Source organism: Telmatherina bonti (assembly GCF_933228915.1).
Source record: "Telmatherina bonti genome assembly, chromosome: 15".
Lineage (NCBI taxonomy): Eukaryota > Metazoa > Chordata > Actinopteri > Atheriniformes > Telmatherinidae > Telmatherina > Telmatherina bonti.
Window position 1 is genome coordinate 9,825,525 of NC_136613.1, and position 23,790 is coordinate 9,849,314.

General features: G+C 38.1%; 1 protein-coding gene across 1 annotated transcript in view; it reads right to left on the reverse strand.

Moving 5' to 3' along the window:
• The window catches only part of tbx15 (T-box transcription factor 15), a 37,584-nt gene that overhangs the window by 9,175 nt on the left and 4,619 nt on the right, over positions 1-23,790 (reverse strand). The window contains exons 2-6 of the mRNA XM_079254499.1: positions 22,116-22,323; positions 19,174-19,305; positions 9,378-9,549; positions 817-984; positions 593-657 (exon numbers count right to left, since the gene is read on the reverse strand). Of these exons, the coding sequence (XP_079110625.1) occupies positions 593-657; positions 817-984; positions 9,378-9,549; positions 19,174-19,305; positions 22,116-22,323 (745 nt within the window). The remainder of the gene's footprint in view (positions 1-592; positions 658-816; positions 985-9,377; positions 9,550-19,173; positions 19,306-22,115; positions 22,324-23,790) is intronic.

Sequence of the window (23,790 nt, forward strand, 5' to 3'; positions counted from 1 at the left end):
TGCCATAACATAACTTGAGATGCCCTTAAAAATGTCTGAGTGACACTAATTGTGATTTTTGGTGGTTATTCAGTCAAAAACAAACTGATGAATAATGAAATGTTATAAAACTGCTGCGGCTGGTTCAGCAGGCAGAAAAAGATTCTAGTATCGAACATAGACTATCATGTTAAAAAGAAGAATAGCAAGTTTAAATATACATTTGTCAAATCTAAAACCAACAGCTCAGAATGGACATATGTGGACAGCAGCTAAAAGGAACTATTTATAACCCTCCAAAGCAATGTTTTTTTTTGTGGTAATAGTCATGATAGATCTTTGAATATTCATGTTTGAGAAAGAGAAAGTTGTTTTTAGGTTCAGGCATCGATACTATACTTTCAAAGTTCACCCAAACTCAGAACGTGACAGCAGTATGTGATGAGGTGGGAGCAACACTGAGCTCTTTTAGGGAGAGAAACTCTGATATAATACACAGTCATTATCGGTAGAAACACACACTTGCAACCCTTTCTTCAGTGACTCAGTTGAGATGGTGAATGGAGAAAGATTCCTGGAGTCAGAAAAGCCTCTTTCAGGATTTATGGCATACCTGTTTCGTCCTGAATCCCGGAATCCTTTGGCAAATGGGTTGCGGTCGATCTTTAGTCTGGTGATCTACAGAAATGGACGAATTACAATTAACTTGAGCCAAACATGAGTCAATAAAACAAATAATCTTTTTATGTCCAGAGGAATGTACTTAAGTATAATTCCTCTGCATACTTACAGCTACAGTACAAATAAGATTTCCATGCTAGTATAAGAACTGCTTACCTGCTGGTTCTGGTAGGCAGTAACAGTGGTGAATACGGTCTCAGGAAAGCTAAAAGTCTTTACTCCCTCCCCACTGGGGACAGCCTTGTTTGGAGACAGTTCGCTGCTGAAGTCCTTCCTGATGACATGTACACGAGGCTGATATTTGTGCATGGAGTGGAGGATGATCTGCAGTCAGAAAAAGGAAGAGATGGTGCTAAAGGAAGCGATTTTGTGACGTTAGACTGATTGTGTCTCAGTGTTTGGTGTGTAGGGGATTTACAAGTTGATTTTATTGCATGAAAGGCTGCGCAATTTGTAGAAATGATGAATATCTTACAATATTTAGATGAAAACAGGTTTTTCGTACCAATTAACCCAACTGATTTGTTGATCAGGACTACATGACATCCAGCAGAAACTAACTTCACACTGCAGTGACGCTTGCTCGAGGATTATTTCACAGCAGAGCAGAGGCGTCAGACGGTGTCGGCCCCAGCCTCGCCTCAGGGTCTCAGTCTGCTCTTGATTAATCTGAGTGAGAAAACCTCCCCAGAGCCAAACACCCCTTAACCCTCCCGACACTGTGCTACAACTGAGGGGGTCATTTTAAACCACGGCTGCAGGGGGAGAAAAACACCTCTGAATATCAAAAACATCGCACTAAATGTTCCAGGACTGAAATCACACACAGATAAATGCAGATATTATGACTGAACGGCTGCATGGAGGCGCACAGATGCTGCTTTAATCTGCAGTCCTTGTGCTTTGGCATGCACTGCCATCAGAAATGTTGTCGATCAAGCCGTGCCGGCGACACTGTGGTGTTTTTTTTTTAATAGGGAGCTCAGTAAACTTTACCAAAAATCATATCCCTTAAGAAAGAAAATGTCTCCAGGCTGCTTGTCTCAACATCAGTTTTACACCATGGAACACATATTTTCCCTTTTTGTGGGATATTTTCATGTTGCGGCTCTTAAATTAGTGAAAAGACATTTAAAAATGGAGATGAGAAGATTTAAGAATCCCTTTAGTAGTAAAAGTATATTCATAATCACTTTAGGCTAGGTGTATTTTACCAAGTCTATGTCCTTACTAGCCATAATATATTAACGTGAAGGGACATTACAGTTGCTTCATTATCTAATCAGCCACTGTATCCATAAGTGCTTCTGACAGAAACATATATGCATCTACAGTTTTGCTTAAAGAGTGCTGCTAAACAAGCAAAAAACAAATGAAAAACATATTAAATTCATTTTAACGGAATCCAAAACATACTTTTACAGCAGAAACTGCTGCATGAAAGCCTGGAGGATTCGTGCCTTTGGTCCCTGGTCAGCCTGAGGTGACATGAAGTCCAAGCAGATCTCACGTAGTCTCTGAACTCGGAACAAACGACTCGGGGTGGGGGGTGGGGGGGTGGGGGGGTGGGGGGGGAGTGCAGCCAGAGGACAAAGGCTGACAATTGTTCACGCTCAAACACAATTAGGTTAAAACAAGATGTTTTCATTTTCATGGAAGGTAATGACGTCCCTTCAGTCCGCTTTGAAAATCATGTGGACATCCAAACCAGTGACACCAGCACAGACATATAACACGTCCTCTGCACAGCTTTCAACACTTGACCTTAATAGATCAGTAATCAAAGCAATAAATTACACGGACCCTGACTGAACTAGATGTGAGAAAATATGGACACGGTGGAGAAGACGTGGATTTGCACCTGAGCGAGCGTCAGGTTTGTGTGTGCGCGATACCGCTGCACATTTCATACAAGATGGAAAAGAGAAAATGTGGCGTCTCTTAAAGAGATTTTTTTCTGCTATTTTGAAGAGAAACAGGCAAATGATCAAAGCAGACAGTAAAAATATTTACTGTGGAGTTTTTGAACGATTGCACACAACAGCATCGATACGTTACAACGCATCATTAACGGCAGAGAACAAAAGAGGAAAAAAAAACAACTTTTTGGCGAGTTCAGCACGCTTCAGAATTTTATTAGATTTTCCCACAGACCAGCAAGACAACAATAGAGTGACAGTGTGAGGCAGATCTGAAGCCATGAGGGCAAAGAGACTCCGCTAACAGCGTGAATGACGTGAAAATAACTGGACAGCCAGTCATGGACGTATGGCGCTTCACGCATTAGAAAGACCACAAGTTTTATATCGATGGGTTAAGTATTATATTGAAAGTTAATGAGTTTAAGAATTAAATGAATCTTTTTGTATATTTTAGTTGACAGCAACAGTCACTGGTTATATATTTAAATTACATGTGTAAGATAATAAATTGACAATATATTATCAGGTTGCTTGTGTTCCTTTACAATCCCAAAAATAATTCATAATACTCCGAAACCAGTTGATGTCTCTGTTGATGAACTGAAAAAGGCTGGTTAATGCATACAGCACTTTTTTTTAACTCTAAATTCGTTTCCCATGAAGTGATAATTAACCTAACGGACTTTTAAACCACGTTACAAAAAGATTTTTTAATTTTGCCAGAAGATTTTGTGTCTGTATTTGACTCCAGTAATAGTTCATGCTAGATTTTTACAGTATATTAAAGAAGTGCAGGTTTAACTGAGGGTATGTTAAAAATCGGTAACAGTAGAATTTTTTATTTTTCTGTACTCCATTACCTTTGCTTTATGCAGGTTTTTCTTCATCAAACATTTAAACATAATCTCTTTTTTTTAATTTTTTTTTTATTGTTATCACACACAAACACACAAGATTGTTTGCATGAGGTGCACATAGAAAAAGATGTGCAGGTTTTTGTGTCGATAAACAAAGCTAATATTTCCTGTGAGGTGGTGATGAAAAGCTCGGGGTGGAGGCTATATTTTCATGTTGTGGTCCTGATAAACAGCATGTTGATGACATGCACACCGGAGCTACGTATAATGACCAGTGAATTAGTAAAAGTTTTTATTGGTGAGCTGCCTCATTTTTGTTCATTGTTTTTTAGTTATTGTTCAGTTGTTAACAGCTGCAAATGTACAAAATGCATGAAATGCATAAACAGAATCACATTAATATTGGCTTTCCAACAGTATTTGCAGCCGGCACGCAGTAAATGAGCATCAAGTGTCATACTGTTAGGAGATTAATATTTAACACATAAAATCATGAACAAGAATCCAATAATTAGTCATTAAAGATACATTAATATGACACAAAGCAATGCATTAGTTTTATTTATCTAAACTGATAATATGATATCCTTTGTGGAGGTACATCTGATTTCCAGGGAGGTAAATAATGTGTGTTGTACCTTTAACCCCTTAATGCATTGGTTCTTTTTCATATTATCTGACTTTTTATTTAGTTTATTTTATCTATTCTGTAGAAATATTTACAAAATAATATATTGTCACATTTATATGACAAATATTCTATAAAATTGATTAGTATCATCTCCTTGTTCTGTTTATCACTGAGGTAAAGTTGGTAATGATATGTACGTGTATATATGGAATTGTACATCATATTTATTTATTCTCAGTGAGTGGCAGTGTGTTGGGGGACTCATGTCCACTGAAGGGGCAAAATTGCAAATATACCATCTTCATTTATGAATAAACTAGAAAACAGCCATTAAACGGGTTTCCACTGTTGTGGACACGATGAACCAAAGGGTTGATGATTAAATCATGAAGATATTTATGTTTTATTTAACTGTTAAACTAAAACACATCCAACTGTGAAGTGCAAGCATTTAACATATTTATTATTTTAAAACATCTGACATAAAAATGAAGGTAAATATTTGTTGTGTTTATGAAACTTATGAAAGACGAGACTTTATTTATCTGTTGTTCTGATGAGTTGGGTCATTTCTCTTTGATTTTATGTGGTAAAACCTCCAAATCTCATCCCGAGAACACAAAGGAGACACTGTTTGACGACGTGCCTCCAGATGTATAGCTTTTTCCTCACACACTCTGCTTCTGTTGTGATGTCTGATAAGTCAGATTTCCTTCACGCTGTCTGTTTCTGATGAGACGCACATTTCACAGCACCAAAAGCAATAAGGCCGAGTAAGAAGCGGGGAGGTTTCCCCACACAGGAAGCTCCAGAATTAATTTCCTTTGGCCTCCTAGCTCCCATCAGGGCCTAAACTGAGCAGTGGGAGAGGAAAAACAAACTTGCACCCATATGTTCTGACACACATCCCCATCGAGCGGACATGATCATCTGCAGAGCAGCGACGCAGCAGAGACCTGCGGTGAGGACACATGAAGCTGCCATTTTGTTGCAGCACTGAAAAACATTGCTGTGATGGCGGCGTTAAGACACCATGTTTACATTTATAACACCTACTGTGCGCCTTGTGGATACATAGTAAGGGGATTTGTAGCGCTTGTTGCCCTCTATTCAACAGCATCTCTGACAGCAGCGATCAAAGCGGCCACTTTTCAACAACTTCGCAGGCAGGACTGACACGCAAATGTGTTGCACGCAAATGCTTTGATAATGAAAATATGTGGCATAAAGAGAAGATATTGTCCTCTGCTGTTTTTACCGACTTTGTTTTTGGTTAATCAAAGCAAAAACAGCATTTACAAAACTTTTACATTTGTTTTACTTCCATAAAAATCAAACTGAAATGGATGATCCATGGAACTTTTTGCAGTAAGGTGTAATTAGGTTATTTTCTACAAAAAAAAAAAAAAAAATATTGTATTTAATTTATCTGTGTTGTACTTGAAACTGCAGGTTTATTGCCCCGCATCTCTTCACCCTCTAAAAACTAATCAGTACGCAGCATTAATTTGCAGAATGCCAATTAAACACATTAGTTTGACACCTAAATAAAATGGCTGCATTTATTTCACTCCTGGGTTTCATTCAGTTAATAACAGCCCTTTCCAAAGAGAATGTTGTCATTTTCTGTTTGGGTTTTTAGAGAATAACATTAATTGTATGAGTCAGAAATCAAATAAGACTAATTTTGGGGGAAAAAAAGTTTTGATTCAGACTAAATTCTCACTGAAATGCACCTTTCTAGTTTTGTTAAATACCTGACGTGCTTACACGTGGCTACAACATTCAGCCATTCTCACACTAATTCATACAACATCAATATTTACCTTATATAGCCTACGATTTGCTCTTTTCTGTAACAGACACACACACACTCTCTTGAGCCAATAAGAACTCTGTGTGGCGCTTGCTACCTTGCCCAAAGACACTTTGGCATTCTTGACGAGATAAAGCAAGAATCTCCAACCTCCCAACTGGATGGTCGATGCGACACCTTGTGAAACTAAAATACATTATTTCTATGAGGCTACTGGTATCGTTATGGAAACATCATGCTGGTTGCCTTGGTGACATTGCATCTTCAGGAAGACATTAAAACTGTTTGGTTACAGATTTAAGAGGAAAAAGAATCATTTTAAGGATTTAAATACAACTCCGTCGCTTTAATAGACACCATCTTACCTTCATTTGCAGTTGCTCTCATGCTGTCTTGAGATCTGGTATTTAATTATAGGCCATTTTTGCCCACATGAACATGGACTTGTTTGATTGTCTTTTGGGAAAACTGTTCATTTTTATCCACTCTGTAAACATTTTTTGTGTCATTTAACAATATAAGATCACAGCTTCCTGGGATTCCAGCCTCCCCTTGCAACTCCCTGACTTCTAGTGGGCAGAAAACCATGAAAGCAAGCCGGGAAATATGTAGTCGTTATTTTTATGTTATGGTCATATATACTGTTAAACGTTACAGCTAATACATCAGCAAACGCTTGCTTCAGTCTTCATATATCAGCTTTTTTTTTTTTTTTTTTTTTTTTTTTTGCTTTGCTTTGCTAATGACTTCCAAAAACCTCTGACAAGAATATCTCCTACATTTCCCACCATCTTTCCTCACCACTAACAGTGCTTATTACAAATGCTATATCTTTATAATATATTTTTCCAGTGTATTCTGTAAGGAACTAATGCAGCATGATTTGTAACACTAAATAGCCTTCAACTAATAGTTTCCATTTCCCATTAAATCTGCTTCTAACGTATGAAAAGTATGAAGTGCAAATAAAGGAAACACTTAAGCTTGCTGCCCTCTTGTTAATTACACATAAGGAATGTAGTAAATCAGACAAATGATGGTCTAACTTGCTGTATTACAGTTAAATATTTCACTTATGAAACCCACATTAAAACATTTAGAGCAGCCAAAAACTATAAGGGACTTACTTAAGCTCACCACTTCTTTTACTGAATGGCAGAATACAAGTAAGGTAGTAAATCAGTCAGAATGTGGTTAGATTTCAGATTTAGCTCAGTTGTGTGGCTGCTGGAGAGAACTACAAATCAAACTCAGTCATTAAGTGCCCTTAACAAAACTGTTTCATTACAAAATCCTTCACAGTGCCATGAAGGAAATAAATGTTATGTATAAAAGGAGGGACTGGTTCAAATCCCAGACTTGTGATATATTTCCTTCATAATATATGATGTTCAGTCAGAGTGGACGGAGTTCAAACAGAAATTGTCAGAGTGTGGGAGTGTGCGGTGCAGCAGACAGAAAATCGATTCTGAACTCATCGCTCTGAGTCATGAAAGAATGAAGTCCAGCAAGAGCTGTGTCAACTTTCCTTTCAAAGAAATGTATCAAAAATATCTCCATCCAAGAGCTGCGACACAGCTCCAAGATCACTTTTTACTCAGTACCCACTCTCTCCTAAACCTGGAAAAAAAGGTGGTGCTGGTTTATGTTGCAGTATCCTTACAATGGAAGGATTTTTTGTGCGTGTAAATTATGTACAATGTGCAGCTTTGTCTGGTATTTGTGCTCCAGATAGATTTCCTCCTTCATCCAATGAATATGATTAATGTTTATTGACTGATGGCATTTACAGTGTGCACTATTTACTCACACACATTCACAACATGGTTCAAAAAAAGATGTTTTTGCTACATAAAACCCAGTTATTTACCAAAAAGAAAAACAAAAAGAAACCATGAAACTGAATGATGCTCTCAAAGAAATATTTAATGGATTAAGTTACTTTGTGTCAAATTCCTCCTTTATTGTAACTGTTAGTTGCTCTAAGTGTCAGAATAAATTGTCTAAGAGCACAGACCTGGTTTTGTTATTTTCTGTGGTTCATTATTTGTTTTGTAAGCGATTTACATAAGATTGGCATGATTTGTTGCCATAAAACAGAGGTTATGGACACTAACATAAAGATCATCTGTTAAAATAGTTCACATATTAATTGCAATGCTAAAATGTGGCTTCTTCCTGCTCTAACATGCTCTGTAGGTTTTGTTTTGTTAAAGGGGTGCTATGATGGTATTTGGAGTTTTCTGAGCTTTCTACAGTGTTACAGTGTTGAATCCTCATCAGACATGTGAACGACACTGTTTTTTATCACCTAAAACGCATGTTTGAGTTTGAGTTTGAGTTCCAGCAATCTCTCCATTCGGTTTCCATGGCGCCGAAAAACGCGTCGTTTTAGAGAGTTTTTTCTACTTGGAAATCCTTGTGACGTCCCGGGGGATAAGGTTCGGTGATTGGTTACCTTCTACTGGTTAACAAGGGCATGTACAAATACATCAGGCGGGTGGAAAACGTGGGATAAAGTTATTTCCAACGATGGCTGGTGAGTTTACCAAAGAGAGACATCCTGCTGCATTCCTTGCTGTGGGTTGCTGTTTTCCACTTCGTTTTCAGGCTCTGATTCAGGTTCCAACATGTAGGGCTGTATGCTATGTGTTGACATTGTATTTTGTTTTTTTATTGAGTTCATATGAGCCTAATCCTTCTGTTTAAGAGATGTTACAATGACGGTGAAAGCAGGTGTGGTGCGCGCTCCCGATGTAGTGCAGTGGCGGGAGGCGGGGCTTAATACGGAAGAGTCTCAATCCACTCGTTTTCCCTGCAGGCTGATCTGACAGCCTACGGAGAGGGTCTGTCTGAAGTAAATAAAGCCATTTGTGACAATAACTCCATCAATCCCAGCCCTTCTGGTCTCAGAAATAAAAATAAATTAGCCTGAAATGCACAGAATAGTTCCACTTTAATATATGCCAAGAGAGGCAAACTCCAGTCCCCGACTGCTGCAACACACCTGAATCAAATCAACTGGTAATAAACAGACTTTTGCAGAGCTTGACAACAAACTTTGCACAAGCCTGTTGATTGGGTCTCGTGTGTGTCAGGTGTTTTGCAGCAGGGAAACTCCCAACTCATGCAGAACTGCAGCTCTCGTGGACCACGTTGGCCACTCCTGATTGAAATCCCTTAGTTAGAGCAAATTTTTTGCTTCTTTACATAATGGCATCACAACGAAACGTCTAAACGTCATGCCTGTCAGGTGCTGCATTCATGTGAAACTAATGCGTTTTTCTTTTATATTAGAAAATGTCAACCTTTGTTGAAACACCCCCTCAATTAAAAGACAAGCTCCTTCAAATGCATAATATGGACACATTAAATATGTTAATGAGTTTTATGCTTGGTATTAATATTGCTAAATATTCTGTGGTTGTGGCATGAAAGAAAAAAAAAACTACCCAGCAGATGACTGTTTAGGTAAAAGGCGTTCTCCTTACATGTCCCTGGTCGTCCAGTTCGTTGTTTGTCAGTTTGAGTTTGTCAAAGCTGACCACCTGCCTCATCCAGGTGTCTCCTGAGGCCAGAGAGTCCGGGTGGATGTAGACTCGAGGAGGCACCGGAGAGTCCGCATTTCCTGCCACCATCCATTTGGAGCTGTGGTACACGTACCTGCAGGAAGCAATGAGAAAAGCAGTGAGACCACGGATCATCAGTGGCTTGGAATAATACAGATGTTTCAGGAATCTGGATTTAAATTACTAAACAGCTTAATATATTTTGGCTTTTGTTGTCATATTGGATATAATTGTGCATGAATGCAGAAGACAAAAAAATAAGAAGTGCATGTTATTCTTATTTAAATTTATAAACAAATCTTTAAAAAAAAAAAAAAAAAACATTTGATGAAATTATCCCTGCATCAGACAGTATCTTTCAGTTCTGCATGTTACATTTTTATAAACCATATTTTTGTCTCTCAGAAAACTAGTGGAGGTCTAGCATTCCCTCATCACTTCGCTGTTTTCAAAACTCACTCCAGGTTGCTTCGGGGTTGATCAGTTTTCTTTGATAAAGCTCGCTTGGACTTAAAAAAGGCTGTATTGTGTCGATATTTTTTTCACTGCCCTGGAAAACAAACTCCAAACACTGAGCGCCGTTGCCAAAACACCGGCTCTTAAAGCTCATCTGCTGTTTCTTCATCATGCTTGAACTTTCTAACAAGCGCAACGTAAAACATTCCATATGCACCCCAATGCTTGGCTGCCTAGTTTCAATTAGGCATAGCCATAATATTTGACGATGTTGTGTGTGAGTTTGGGTACAACGAGGCGTCCCACCCATCAAACAGCAGGAAGAGGGGAGGGAGGGAAAGAAAGACAAAGAAAGGAATTAATTTTTATCATCCTTTTTTTTTTTCGAAAACAAGAGACAAAGCACCAGTCAACTCTGCATGCACTGCTAAAAAACAAGAGAAAGCTTCAAGAAAAACAACAAAAGAAAGGAAAGAGTGAGAAAAAATAGAAAACAATTAATGCAAGAAAGGAAAAAAATTAGAAAATGGAGCAAAACAAACAAAACCAGAGTCATACGGACAGGAAAAGGGAAAAGCGCGGAGGGAGATTAAGTCCGTGGACAGAGGTGAACGTAACAAAAGAGGAAGAAAAGAAGAAGAGTGTGAGAGCGTATTAGGGAGTAAACGGAGGAGAGATTGTGAGGCACAGCTGTTTGCTTTTAGTTCTGGCCCTGTGCTCAGTTGAAAGTGTTTTATCTGCAGCGTCTCTGCCAAAGTCATCACTCACGCATGAAACATGGATAAAACTCTCGTTTGGTCCCTTTGTTATTGCCTTGGAAGGGCTGCACCACCCCGTTTTACACACACTCCTTCAGAAACAAGAAAAAAAAAAAAAACACTCAGACCCTCTGTGCCACAAAAAAAACACACACAGGGGGTATTTCTGGGAGCGCTGGCAAACACACCCTCAGGCCGCCATATTGGAGCTAAAATCAAAGCTGTGTAACACTGAAAACCAGAACGCCATGTTTCTGCCATTACTTGTGTGTATTAATCCACTTTATTAGATAATTTAGAAAAAAAAACTGGGCTAAATATTCATCAGATCAGCTTTAATCAATCACAATTCCTGGATTTTTGTCCTGGAAGTCTGGATCAGATGCGCCTGAACATGAAGGAAACAAAAAATATTCAAAAAGAAGGACTCCTACCTCATGATGTGTTTTTTGTTTGTTTTGTTTTCTTATATAGTTGTGCAATTGAACAGGTGTCACAGACTAAGATAATGCACAATGTATAATGTTAAAATCTGTCAAAATAACAGTAAAATGAAGGAAATTAGCAGTGCTGGAACCTTAGAAATGTCATTATTTGACTACGTTTGGGTGTGTGAGACAGTTTTATGTAATTCTAAAGGCAAGGCAAGTTTATTTGTATAGCACCTTTCATGTACAAGACAATTCAAAGTGCTTTACATGAAACATTAAAAGCATTACAGGAAAAAAAAAAGCATAAAAGAAAATGCAAATAAAAAAAATCACAATAAAAGCATAAATTATATTAAAATGTAGGTACTTAAAGTTATAACTCTGAAAAGCACTAGGTATCTAATGATGTCATAACCCACAAATGCAGCGATTTTCTGATTTTTGGGAATTTACTGTAAAATGAGTTTGTGCTGTGAGCTAACGTAGCTGCAACACACACTGCTGAGAGGGGAAAAAGTTTTAAGATGCACTCAGTGGTGGTCATTTTTGTTTTTTGTCAGTAATGAATCTGTTTGTAAGCAAAACACTCCATAAGCATGCACAAGCACACGCCTTAGCCTGAAGTAGTGTGTACCAAATCCTGCAAAGACAAATGAAAAGTCTTTTCTTCTGTTTTTCACGTATTTTCACTCAGGGTTATGACAAAGCTGAGTGGACGTTTGCATCATCTTCTCACAGCATATAAAGACCACATTTAATGCCTTTCTGCATGGAGTTTGGATGTTCATCCCCCCCCCCCCCCCCATGAAAGGTATGTTAATCAGTGACATGAAACTTATCGTAGGGATGAATTTGCCGAGCTGAGCTGCCGTCACGAAGACAGTAGAGGAATAAGAAATGTTCTCACTCGCTATTTGTGAGACAAGGTGGGTGTCAGACTGGCCAGATGGTAAAAATCAAATCCTTCAGCTCTGTTAAAGGATACCAGAGTGTTAGCAACCGTCTGCTGTTAGCAACTTTTACAAATCTCGTTCTTCAGCAGTTAAATGTTCCACCATGTTGATGTTGTTACTGTTGCTATCTGTCATACAGACAGAGTACAAAGTGTTTTTGTCTTTTCACCTTTTTTTTTTTCTCTCTCAACACAGCTGCCTCATGTGACTAAAAACCAAAAACCATGAGAAACGTGAGAGGGAACTAAGACAGTAAAAACATACCCAGGCTTAAATTTACTGTCCAGGCATACAAAGCCAAGCAAAACAGCAGAAAACGTAAACACTGATTTACAGGTTCATCACGTATTGTTACTTCCATAAAGTTATGAAGATAGGTTAAATGATCAGCCGTCAACGAAGCGCACCAATATCATGTTTCCACGTTCTTTACAAAACAACATTCAAGGTCTATAAAGTTCTACATTAGTTTCAAAATATATATATATATATATATATATATATATATATATATATATATATATATATATATATATATATATATATATATATATATGTATATATGTATACATATATATATATATATATATGTATACATATATATATATATATGTATACATATATATACATATATATATATATATATATATATATATATATATATATATGTATATATGTATATATATATATATATATGTATATATGTATATATATATATGTATATATATATATATATATACATATCCATATATATATATATATACATATATATATATATATATACATATCCGTATATATATATATATATATATATATATATACATATATATATATATATATATATATATATATATATATATATATATATATATATATATATGTATATATGTATATATATATATATATATGTATATATGTATATATATATATATATGTATATATATATATATATATATATATATATATGTATATATATATATGTATATATATATATATATATATATATATATATATATATGTATATATATATATATATATATATATATATATATATATATATATATATATATATATATATATATATATATATATATATATATATAAACAGGAGTTTAGTCTAATTAGAATATCTGTGCTTAAAAAGATAAAAATAAAAAAAACAAAAACAAAAATAAAAAAAAACAATATCTGTGCTTACTGTAGGGATATGACGCTTGTTTTTACTGTAAAGCCGTAGACACAGCCTCGACCTTTGACCTTAAAATACGCTCACACATGCAGACACACTCACAAAGGGTGCCAGGCGTTTCTGTAATTTCCTGTTTGGAGCTCTGTTTAGGGTTACGCTCGGCGTAGCAGGGAAAGTGTTAAGGAACGAGGAAACTTTAGCCCCAAACAGGACTGGAAATCTGATTAGTCCCTCGCTTTCATCTTCCATAAATCTGCCATCTGGCACCGGCACGATCAATAAAGACTGGACTTTATGTGACACTCTTACTGGATGGATGGGGGTGAGAGGAAGAGGAGGGGGTTCTTTTTTTTGCCTTCTCAGCCAACACCAAACCACACAGCTGACAAAACTAACTGCGATGAAGCGTCAAATTCTCTGCTCAGTTCACACACGGTTTTTTTTTTCTTTTTTTTACAAACACGTCAAATAATAAGCAAAAACAGGGTGTATGTGTAAGTGTAACTGTGTATGTGTGTATGTGTGTGTGTGTGTGTGTGTGTGTGTGTGTGTGTGTGTGTGTGTGTGTACCTGGCTTATCATACAGTACAGTAACAAAACACACACTTGCCAAATTGAAGGTATATATTGAGTTACTGTACTGATTGAATAAATAATCCTATTGAATTACCATTTAGGATTGACTGTGTGTGTGTGTGTGTGTGTGTGTGTGTGTGTGTGTGTGTGTTTGGGGTTCGTAAAACAAGATTAAAATCATGAGCATGTGTGTGTTTTCTACTTCTTTTTGCTTGTGAGGACTGAACGGCCTCCTGTGGATTCATTCTGTATCAGCTCTTCATGTCAAACTGTCGCCATCCACAGGATGGATATTCAGTTCAACCTGGAGCTCAGATCAGTTGTAGGTTCAGCGTGGATACATCACAATAACAGCGGATGAACTTGTACTTATGTCTACATCTTTTATCTCTGATTAGAAATGATCAGAAATGACGAGTGTCCTACAGGAAATAGTAAATGAAGAGAAATGGTTGAAATGAGGATGAAAGTTGGTTTAAGTTAATCGATTCTGAGAACCTGTGTTTTAGGATTAAAAAAGGTTTTTACATTTTTGTTGAGTGATTTTCTCTGTTATTTGTTTTGCTGTCGCCGTAGTTACCATTATATTTGTATTAATGCATATTTTTACTGCAGTCTCTATGGAAGGAGTTCTACTGTTGAAAGATGGAGGAAGGTGGGATTCCCATGGGACTCCATTCTGTCCATTTCACTCCTTGAACTTGACCAGTAAGCTGAAATATGTCAGTTCACATTGGCATGACTAAAAAATTTTAAATGAAAGTTACGGCTGCGTTTTGAAGACAGAATGACTGGACTAAATGATTATCTTAACTTTATATCAGAGTTGCAAAGTAACATTTTATATGCATGTAGTGACAGTCTCAGATTAGAAACACTGTTTGTTTTCATCCTGCAAGTTTTGTTTTCATATCACCGCAGGTGTTTTCCGCTGCTTCGTTGTGAACACCTTATTCTCTCAGAAATCTGCAAAACCGCTTAAAACATTCTTCTCACCAGTTTGAGTTTATACCAACAAATTACATTTTCTCAGTTCTTCTATGTTTGATAAGACGTGCATGTGAGTGCGTGTTTGTTCTTATTGTGTGTATTCACATTCTGGATGAATGACAGGATTGCATTCAGCTTTTTGTGACTTTAAAATGAATTAAATTAGGCAGACAGTTGACGTGCATAGCAAGTCAGAGTAAACCCCCGTGGACACGTTCATGTGTGTGTTTCATCTATTTTTTATGTTCTGAAAAGAGTAAAGGTATCCGTTTGTGTTAAAGCGGAGCCTTTGTCACACACACACACACACACACAGACAGCCCCCACATTCAGCTGAGCAAACTGAGCGACTGTCCACATAAAAGAACTGTGATATATGGAGATTTCATGTGCGTGGTACCGATGAGACGCTCCTAAAGAGGGGCAGAGCGCCCAAGCAAAGCAAGTCCATTCCAATAAAGACCGTGTTTCCAGACCCCAGACTCCCGAGGACTGTGAGACACACCAGTGACAGCTCCCAGCTCAGTTTGCAAAGCCCTGTGGTAAATTCCCCAGCCAGGAAGAAAATCCTATTTAATTTTACAAGATCTTCTGGCCTCTAAAAATCCTCCATGATGTCTTGGTTTGCTGGTGGGAGAGCGGAGAGAGGCGGCAGGGCAGAACGTCTGCTAAACGCTCTGCTGGAAAACTCGACATTTTTAGACAATGATATGAAATGAAAGCTGCAGGAAGGTTAAAGCAAATATGTGGACACATAATTTTAATTTGTCATATGTTTTCATAAAGTCATTCATTTTTTTCACTGGACAATCTGGTTTAAATTAATCTGTTTTTCAGAGGAAGAGGGAATAAATCGGCGCTACACAGTCTTTAAATAAATATTAGACCCAAACAGCAACTTATGACTCAAAACTAACCCCCTGCAATCATGGTTTATGTCACTGAACTGAACTCTTTGCTTCTTTGCTTTACGTTGTGCTCAACAGCTGTCAAGTGAGGCCCTGCTGCAACCCTTTGAAACAGTGCTGATACACCCCCCAAAAAACAGACACACTGCACTGAACTTGATATGGTTAATTAAAATCTCAAGATCATGCTTCGTGTTTCTGCTGCAGAAGCGTGAAGCTTCATCAAAGTCACATATCAGGGCAAAATCAGAACTGAAACTGAAATATAACCAAAATAGTATAAATTTTCACCTTATAAGTCAGAATTTCTACAGAATATTGACTCAAACTGTAACGTCACCTGTTAACGCAAACAGCACGATAAATTTATGCAGGTTGCATCAAACTGCTTTAATTCTTGGACTACTTGATTGATTCTGTCAGCAGCTAAGAAACCTAAAACGTTAAAAAAAAAAAAGTCAAAACAGAGACCAAAGAGAAGTTTTGTTCATTATACTGTGTGTATTATTATTTCTGAGAGAGATCAGGGAAGCAGGCCAATTTGACACTTCACAATATGAACACTTACAGTGAGGTAATTCAGCAGTTTTTATTATCTAAACAACCATATATTTATCATTTAGCTTTGTTATAGACAGAAAAAAGGAGAGAATGTCTTTTAGGAATGTGCATATATGTATTCACGTACTTTAAAAAAAAAAAAAAGCTTCCAACATCTCATTACGGCAACATCTGACTTATCGTCCTTGTCTTCCTAAGTGGATTATAATCATGCTACTGGGTGGTGTGTGCTGTTTCATACTGAAAAGTTTGGTTTTGTTTTGTTTTTTGCAGCAGGAAAGTGAAAAATCACTAAAAACGCCTTCAGAGCACCTGGGTTAGTAGAGACAGTCAGCGGTGAAATAGACGGAGAAGGTTGTGAAAGTAAAACTGTAGACGACGCATGATGACGTCATGATTCAACGTGATGTCATTGAAAAACTTTTGCTGAAAAAAGAAGCCATATCTGATGTCTGGAGAGACTTTAGTTTTTAAAGATTTGACGTGAACCAAACAACGGTTCACTGAAAATGCTGCGGAGCGACAGCTGAACAAGTCACTCCACACTTTTAGTCACCAGCATGTTTAGGAGCCACATCTTAAAATTTACTTGTAAAACTGAATTTAAAAAATTACTTGATGCATATGCGAGAAGTCCTACGACAATAAATACATTTTAGTACATTTATTAAATAAATCAATCAAGCAAGCTGTGGATCAGGATGACCAATCACAATCCACATAGCTAAAGATGTTGTTCCACTGCAGAGAGAGACGGATTCAGGTTTATGTTCAAGCCGCTGTGGACATTAAAATACGTTTTTTTGTCAAGATTCTTTGTTTTGTTTTTATTTTCTGTTGGTAAGGGTACAAGGCCTATTCTTAGCTATTCTATTTCAATCAATTCCCATTGTGGTTCGAACCGCTGAGTCATGGTTGATCAACAAGACTTGAATAGTGATTAAGTTTCTGTTTTAAAACTGAGCTTATTTTTAAGTTTTTTCATGTGACATCAGTAGCTTATATAAAAATTGAGTTAAGTAATAAAAATAGTAAAAGTACATTCGGTTCAAGCAACAATATGATTTCTATATATATTGTATTAAATTTGCATTTTTTTTTTTTCATTACAAATTAGTACAAAAACATTGATTACTCAATTTATTAGTTCCAACATGTGTTCAAAAATCCCCTTGAAGAAGCAGAAATTTGTATTTTGAGATGATTTGATATTTGTCTTGTTTGGCTTCCAGGCAGACATTAGCATTGCATGACTGCACATCCAGACCAGACTTATTCTGCACCACTTTATCTTTCTGCAGTCTTTGCTATACGATATTTAGTTTAGTGTCAAAGTTAAAGTTTTTCTGGCATATTGGTGTCTTTATCAATATGTCCTCCCAACCTTTCATCTACTTATATTGGATCACAACAAAACCTTTGCAAATACAAAAGTTTTCACTAACTTATTTAAAAAAAAGTGATGTGACGACACCTTGTCTAGACTGACCACATAATTCTTGATTTGTCATCTGTGCTGGATATATAATTGCTATTAAAAACATGTCCGTGTGTAACATGGTGAAAATGACGCTTAAGAAATATCCCTGTCTCTTCCTTCAGTAATGTATGAAAACTGCAGTTCTTATGAAAATAAAATCATTCTGAAAAACTGTTTGCTAATGTTTTTGGGAGCTTTTTGGTGAAGCGGCTGCAAGTTGGGAAAGGTGGGGCTGGATTAGCACATAAAACATGCTTCTTGTTTAACAAACAGCAGCCTCAAAAACACGGGTAACTAATTTAGATGCAGTGATGACGTTATGTGTCACATTATCATATCACAGAAGTAGCCTCCAGGTAAAAGTAATGAGACACCAAATCTGCAGATGAGCATCAAGCATTTTTCTCAGTATCTTGATTTCCCATGAGCCTTGAAAGCAATGATATGAAACTTCTGTAAAACCACTGCAATAGCAGGCACACACACACACACACACACACACACACACACACACAGCTTTGCATTTTCCTTCCATTTCTAACCTCATTCTTTCCCCAGTTCCACCATGGATGTAGATGCTGAGAGTTATCCTATTTGCAGGCAGGCTCTGGCTCTGCTGCTCGCTCACCATGATGATGAATACATTTCAATCTCTCCTGTCTGGCTCTGACTTCAGGGAGCAGCACTGTGAGCCAGGATTTCGGTCTTATGGCTTATCCAGAGAGATCCATCATGTACAATTCATCCTGCAGCACATGCACACTTTAATCACCCTCCCTTCACTGCTGTAAATGATGAGAGGAGCTACTTTCCCTGTAAGGACGCTGCAGAATGAGAACCGTGAGGCGGGAAAAAAAGCAGCAATCTGGACGTTTAATCCAAATTCTGTGACACGGGACTCCAGCATGATAAATAGTCTGCAGACCAGACATCTCCGAGTCGAGCAGATGTTTATGCAAAATCCAATTACTTGAAAATCATCCAGGAAAATACAGCTGTGTGTCCAGGTGAAGCAAAACAGCAGGGTGCAGGCCTGCACATGCATTTACACACACACATGAATTTGTAAATTGTGCTCTATTAAAACATTTCCTGAAGCCAGTTTTCAGAATGAAGTTGACTTCTTCTTCGCTCAGTCAGCATTTAGCTTTGACAGTCTTTCATGTATTAAAAAAAAGCACAGTTATTTAAAGCTGAAAAAGCATGTGAAACAGCATGAAGACCATCAGGGGAGATCCAGCTTCAGAGTAAAACCCAAGAAAATAAAATCACTTTTAATTTAACAATGTTCTGATTGATAAACCCTGGGATATGTTTATGTTTTTGGAACAAAATAAAATGTCAAGGGATGTAAATAAGGACTAACATACACCAGGCTAAAAACTAAGAACCGCTGATATGCTGCAGCAGTCTGGCCCGTCTTGAAGCTCTGTGTCAGGAAGGTACCTGTATCTCTTGTTGTCCACTGGCACAATGTCCATGGCAATGTAATATTGCTGATGGGGGTCCAGGCCTGCAATCTTGACTCGCATAGCAGGAAACATCCTCCTACAGGCAGAACAAGCACGTTTGATGAAGAGTTGATCAGCTCTATATGAACATATTTAGATGCACTTTAAAACAACATGAGCCTCAAAGTAATTATTAGAGTAAAAATAGTAAATTCTACTCGGCATCTTCATAAAGAGACAATATTCATATGGTTAGTTATTCCAGATTTGAAAATATTTCAAATGAATGAATTTAAAACATAGAGAGGAGAGTCTGGCGTCACGTTGGGTTTCTGCTGTTGTGCTTGATGAGATCAATTATTTCATTTTAGTGCTTTAATTCTGCGTTTCTCAATCCTGATCCTAAAGTACCACTGCCCATGTCTTAGATATGTTACTCCAACACACCTGATCCACATTAATGAACCTCCTCACCAGGTTCTTTGCAAGCTCACCAACGAGACATTCATTTAATTCAGGCGTGTTAAAGGAGGGTTAGAGCGGTGGTACTCCAAGACCAGGATTGAGAAACACTGATTTAAGTCATTTTACTTTACTTATTCTTATGACAGCAAAAGTTGTATTTATTTGCGATGCAAAGATTCTGAAAAATTATATTTAAAAGGAAAATTATGTTTTAAAAAAAGAGAAAATATTCCAGCAGAGGAAAATCAGAAGCATTTTGCAGAATATTGGATGTTATAATTAAATAATTTAATGAATAAATAAATGTCCAGCTCAACATAAAATGCTAAACTTTTGACAAACAAAGAAACATTTTTTACATGTTGCAACCTGGATAAATAAACACATAAATAAATAAATCAGTATCACATTGCAGTGTCATACTGATTATACATTATAAGGCCATGTAATCATGGCTTTGTCATCATTGCTTCGAACACTGCAAAACAAAAAGGTGTTCCAGTAAATCAGCCTGAACATTTCTATATTTTATAAATTCAAAAACAACAAACAGATAAGATTTTCTCTTTGCTTTGTCTTTGCTGTGATTCAGATCAGTCCTCTGATTTTGCTTTAACGCAGTCATGTTTGCCAAAGCAAGTGAACGAAAGAATCATTCTTTGATAAATGGCAGATATCCAAAAGCATTTGTCAAAATAAAATCCTCCTTATCTGCTTCTTAACTTTATTCTGGTCAGGATGGTTTTGGTTTTGTGAAACTGAAGGGGAGCTTACTTGATTAAAGTCAAAATACATATTTAGATTATAGTTGTTGTTTTTTTAATTGCCTATTTATTTATTTATTATTTTATTTATTTATTATTTTACTTTTATTTATGTATCTATTTATTTATATATTTTTTCAAATTATTATTATTATTATTATTATGATTATTATTATTACTTTTATTATTATTATTATCATGAAGAAGAAGAAGAAGAAAAATACATAGACCCATTTGAATGTAAATAAAATAAATTGCTGTTTCCCTGGAATTATATTGGAACCAACTTGAGCCCTAAGCTGATGTCAGCCTGATGGAAGTGAGAACCTCCACCAGGGAAAATCCCGCCTCCTCCATCCACTCCGAGCAGAGTGAGACAGAGTGCATCTGAAGACATTTCGCTTTAATTCCCCGTTTTTCACATCAAACGCAGCATTTTTTCCCTTTTCATTTAAAGGTCGTAAATCCGAGCTGCCTAATGAGAAAAGAGGGCTGTTTTCTTGCTTCCCTTCTCTTCTGGATTTATGGGCTTATTATGCGCAGGGCCGTGAAACGCGCACGGCGACGGTCGTGTCCGCCTCCACTCCGCTTCAGCGCAAACTGCTTGTTGCTCAATTTATGAGCTGATTACCAATTGAAGCCCAATTCATAAAAGCAGAGGGCAGAGGATGACATTGGAGCTGAAGTCGGTCTGAGGAGAGAGGAAGAAAGGGCTTTTGGTCGTGTTTGACGCGGGGGGTGGGGGGGGGGGGGTCCGTTTTTAAAAGTTGCGCAACAGAAGAAAATAATAAACTGAATGAAAATATATGGAGAGCCATAAAGCTATTATACAGTATTTACTGCAAACTGAAAACTGCTGTTAAGTCTGAGAGTTTATGTAATCTGAGATGCATGTTGCGTAACTTATAGCTGGAAATTAGACTGAAAGGCTCTTTATTGGACTAAAACACGGTCATTTTAGCCATTTTGTGAGTAATAACTTAACTGACATCAAAATGATTTTCTGCTCGTGTATAACAGAGCTATTCATGTAGCACAAAGCAAAACAGTTGTTTGTTTTCGTCATCAACAAACAAGCCTTGTGTAGATCTTCACTTCTGAAGGGTTCAGTATTTCATCAGCTAATTTCACGCAAACACACCACATAGGCCTATCAAATGGCGCAATTAGTGGAGTGAAAGCAACGCCAGCAGCGATCAGTCGTGCACACTGATGGACGCGCGGGGGGAGAGATGGTGAAAGCTGCGGACGCGCCGCTCGGAGCGAGCTGGAGGGGAGAGGTCTTTCCTGCAGGATCCGCAGGTCAAACTCTGTTCCTGCTCTGGGTTTTGGGTTGTGTGCCCCAGAGAGCGAGAAAAACCGCAGCGTGTTACAGAGGGATTAATTAGAAGCAGCTCTCCTTGTATTCCTGCATAACCTGCAGCGTCAGGAAGGCCTGGACGGAGCGGAGCAGTCCGCATGTGCAACACATTAACACCCTCAGAGCTCAGTGGTGTGTGTGTTTGCGTCCCTAATGAAGGCAGTTCTTTAAAATGACGCATTTATGCGTTTTGTGACTGCACAACTTGATAAATCTGTGCGCTTATGGATGGAAGGAGGTTATCATCGCTCTTTATGCAAAGTGAACATCTTGCTCCAACACACAGCGGTTGGATGTGGAAGTGTGTGTCCAGCATACCTGCCAGCCTTCGTGATGATCATCTCTGTACCGATGTCGTGGAAACGTTTCCACAGGTCTGCGCACTGCAGCTCCACCTGGATCTCCTCCATGGAGGCCGGAGGAGACGCGTCGCAGGGGCCCGGGGCCAAATCAGCAGGAGAGCCGAAGGAGCAGGACGTCCTCTCGGCCAGACCTTCTCCGTCCGAGCCCGGACTCGCCTCTGAGTCTGGAGCAGAAATGAGGAAAGATGATGAGGAGGCAGCTCTGAAACAGTGGAATTAATGCGCTTTAGGGCTTTACGCAGGAAACTTGGCGTAAAAAGAGAGTTGGGCACCCCCCCCCCCCCCCCCCCACATCACCTGCCGTTTGCAGCTTGGAGACAAGCGGCCGCGCTTGGCTCGGATGTCTCAGCTCGTCATGGAGCTCTGGGTTGATGTCAAAAGCAGAATAAATGCTGCGTTAAGCCTTTGAATAAAATGTTTTAATATTAAATTGAGCCACACAATGAAGGATTCCGATGGGAAAAGTTCAGCTAATGAAATTTCCCCTCAAGTGATCCTTCAGGGCCCAGTTAAACAGACTGACCATTCAAAGTCATGAAGAGGGGCAAAGTCAGAGGAGATAAAACCGTGTTCCATACTGGGGCGAATCCAGACCTACCGGGGAAGTTTCCATCCCTCAAACAGGATGGCGTCAGCTTTCCTTCATTTGAGCTTTTTTTTCACTTTATTTCAATTCATTTCTGTGGAGCAGGATGAAATGTGATGGACAGAGATTTATGAATATCAGACATCCCAACATAAAACCTGGCATGACTTTAGAAAGGAAGGCTGTTTGCAATATTTAAATGCAGCCTAAATATTTAGTTACATCTGTTTATTATTTCAACTTAAAAAAAAAAAAAAAAAAAAAAATCCCTCAATTTCAGCATTTCTGTAAAAGAACTTTACAAAAATTGCGTTCTACTCTCAAACATTAAAATTGTCTTCCACTGCAAGAGGAATGCAGAATTTCCCAACCCGGAATCATGCAGCCGGACTCCGTAATGCTTCTCAACACATGTGGGATGCTATTTAAAAACAAAATGAAAACCTTTTGGGATTAAATATCAAAATGCATCTCCATCTTTCCAGCTGGGATGTCAAGTCTTTAATGCTCAAACGCCTCACAACTACACTTCGCCCAGACACACACAAAAAAACTCCCAAGATCACCACATGTTGGCTCTCGTATCACTCTTCTCAGAAATTCAACACAAATGATCCTGCTCTCCCTCCAACAGCACCCCCCCCCCCCCCCCCCCCCCCCGTTTAAAAAACGTCTTTTTTTTTTTTTAAAAAAAAAAAAAAAAAAAAAAGGCATCCAGTAATGTATTATCTATGGAGGGCCCTGACACGAGGAGGCTGGTCGGCTTGGCAGACTGAGGACGCACATATACGGTTATGCAAATGTAGATCTGCTGAGAGACTGGACAGCATCCCAGGCGAAACCGCTGCAGCGGAGGCCGAGCCAACCCTGCTGGAAACGATGAACCCAGGGAGGAGATGAAGGTGGGAAGAGTAAGATGAGGAGGGGTGGGGGGATGATGATGAGAGGGTGTAAAGACCACAGAGAGACAGAAAGTGTGTTTCAATCATCTTCCTCGGAGATGCATTTGTGTCTCTGCAGCTGATGGAGACTGTCACACATTCCC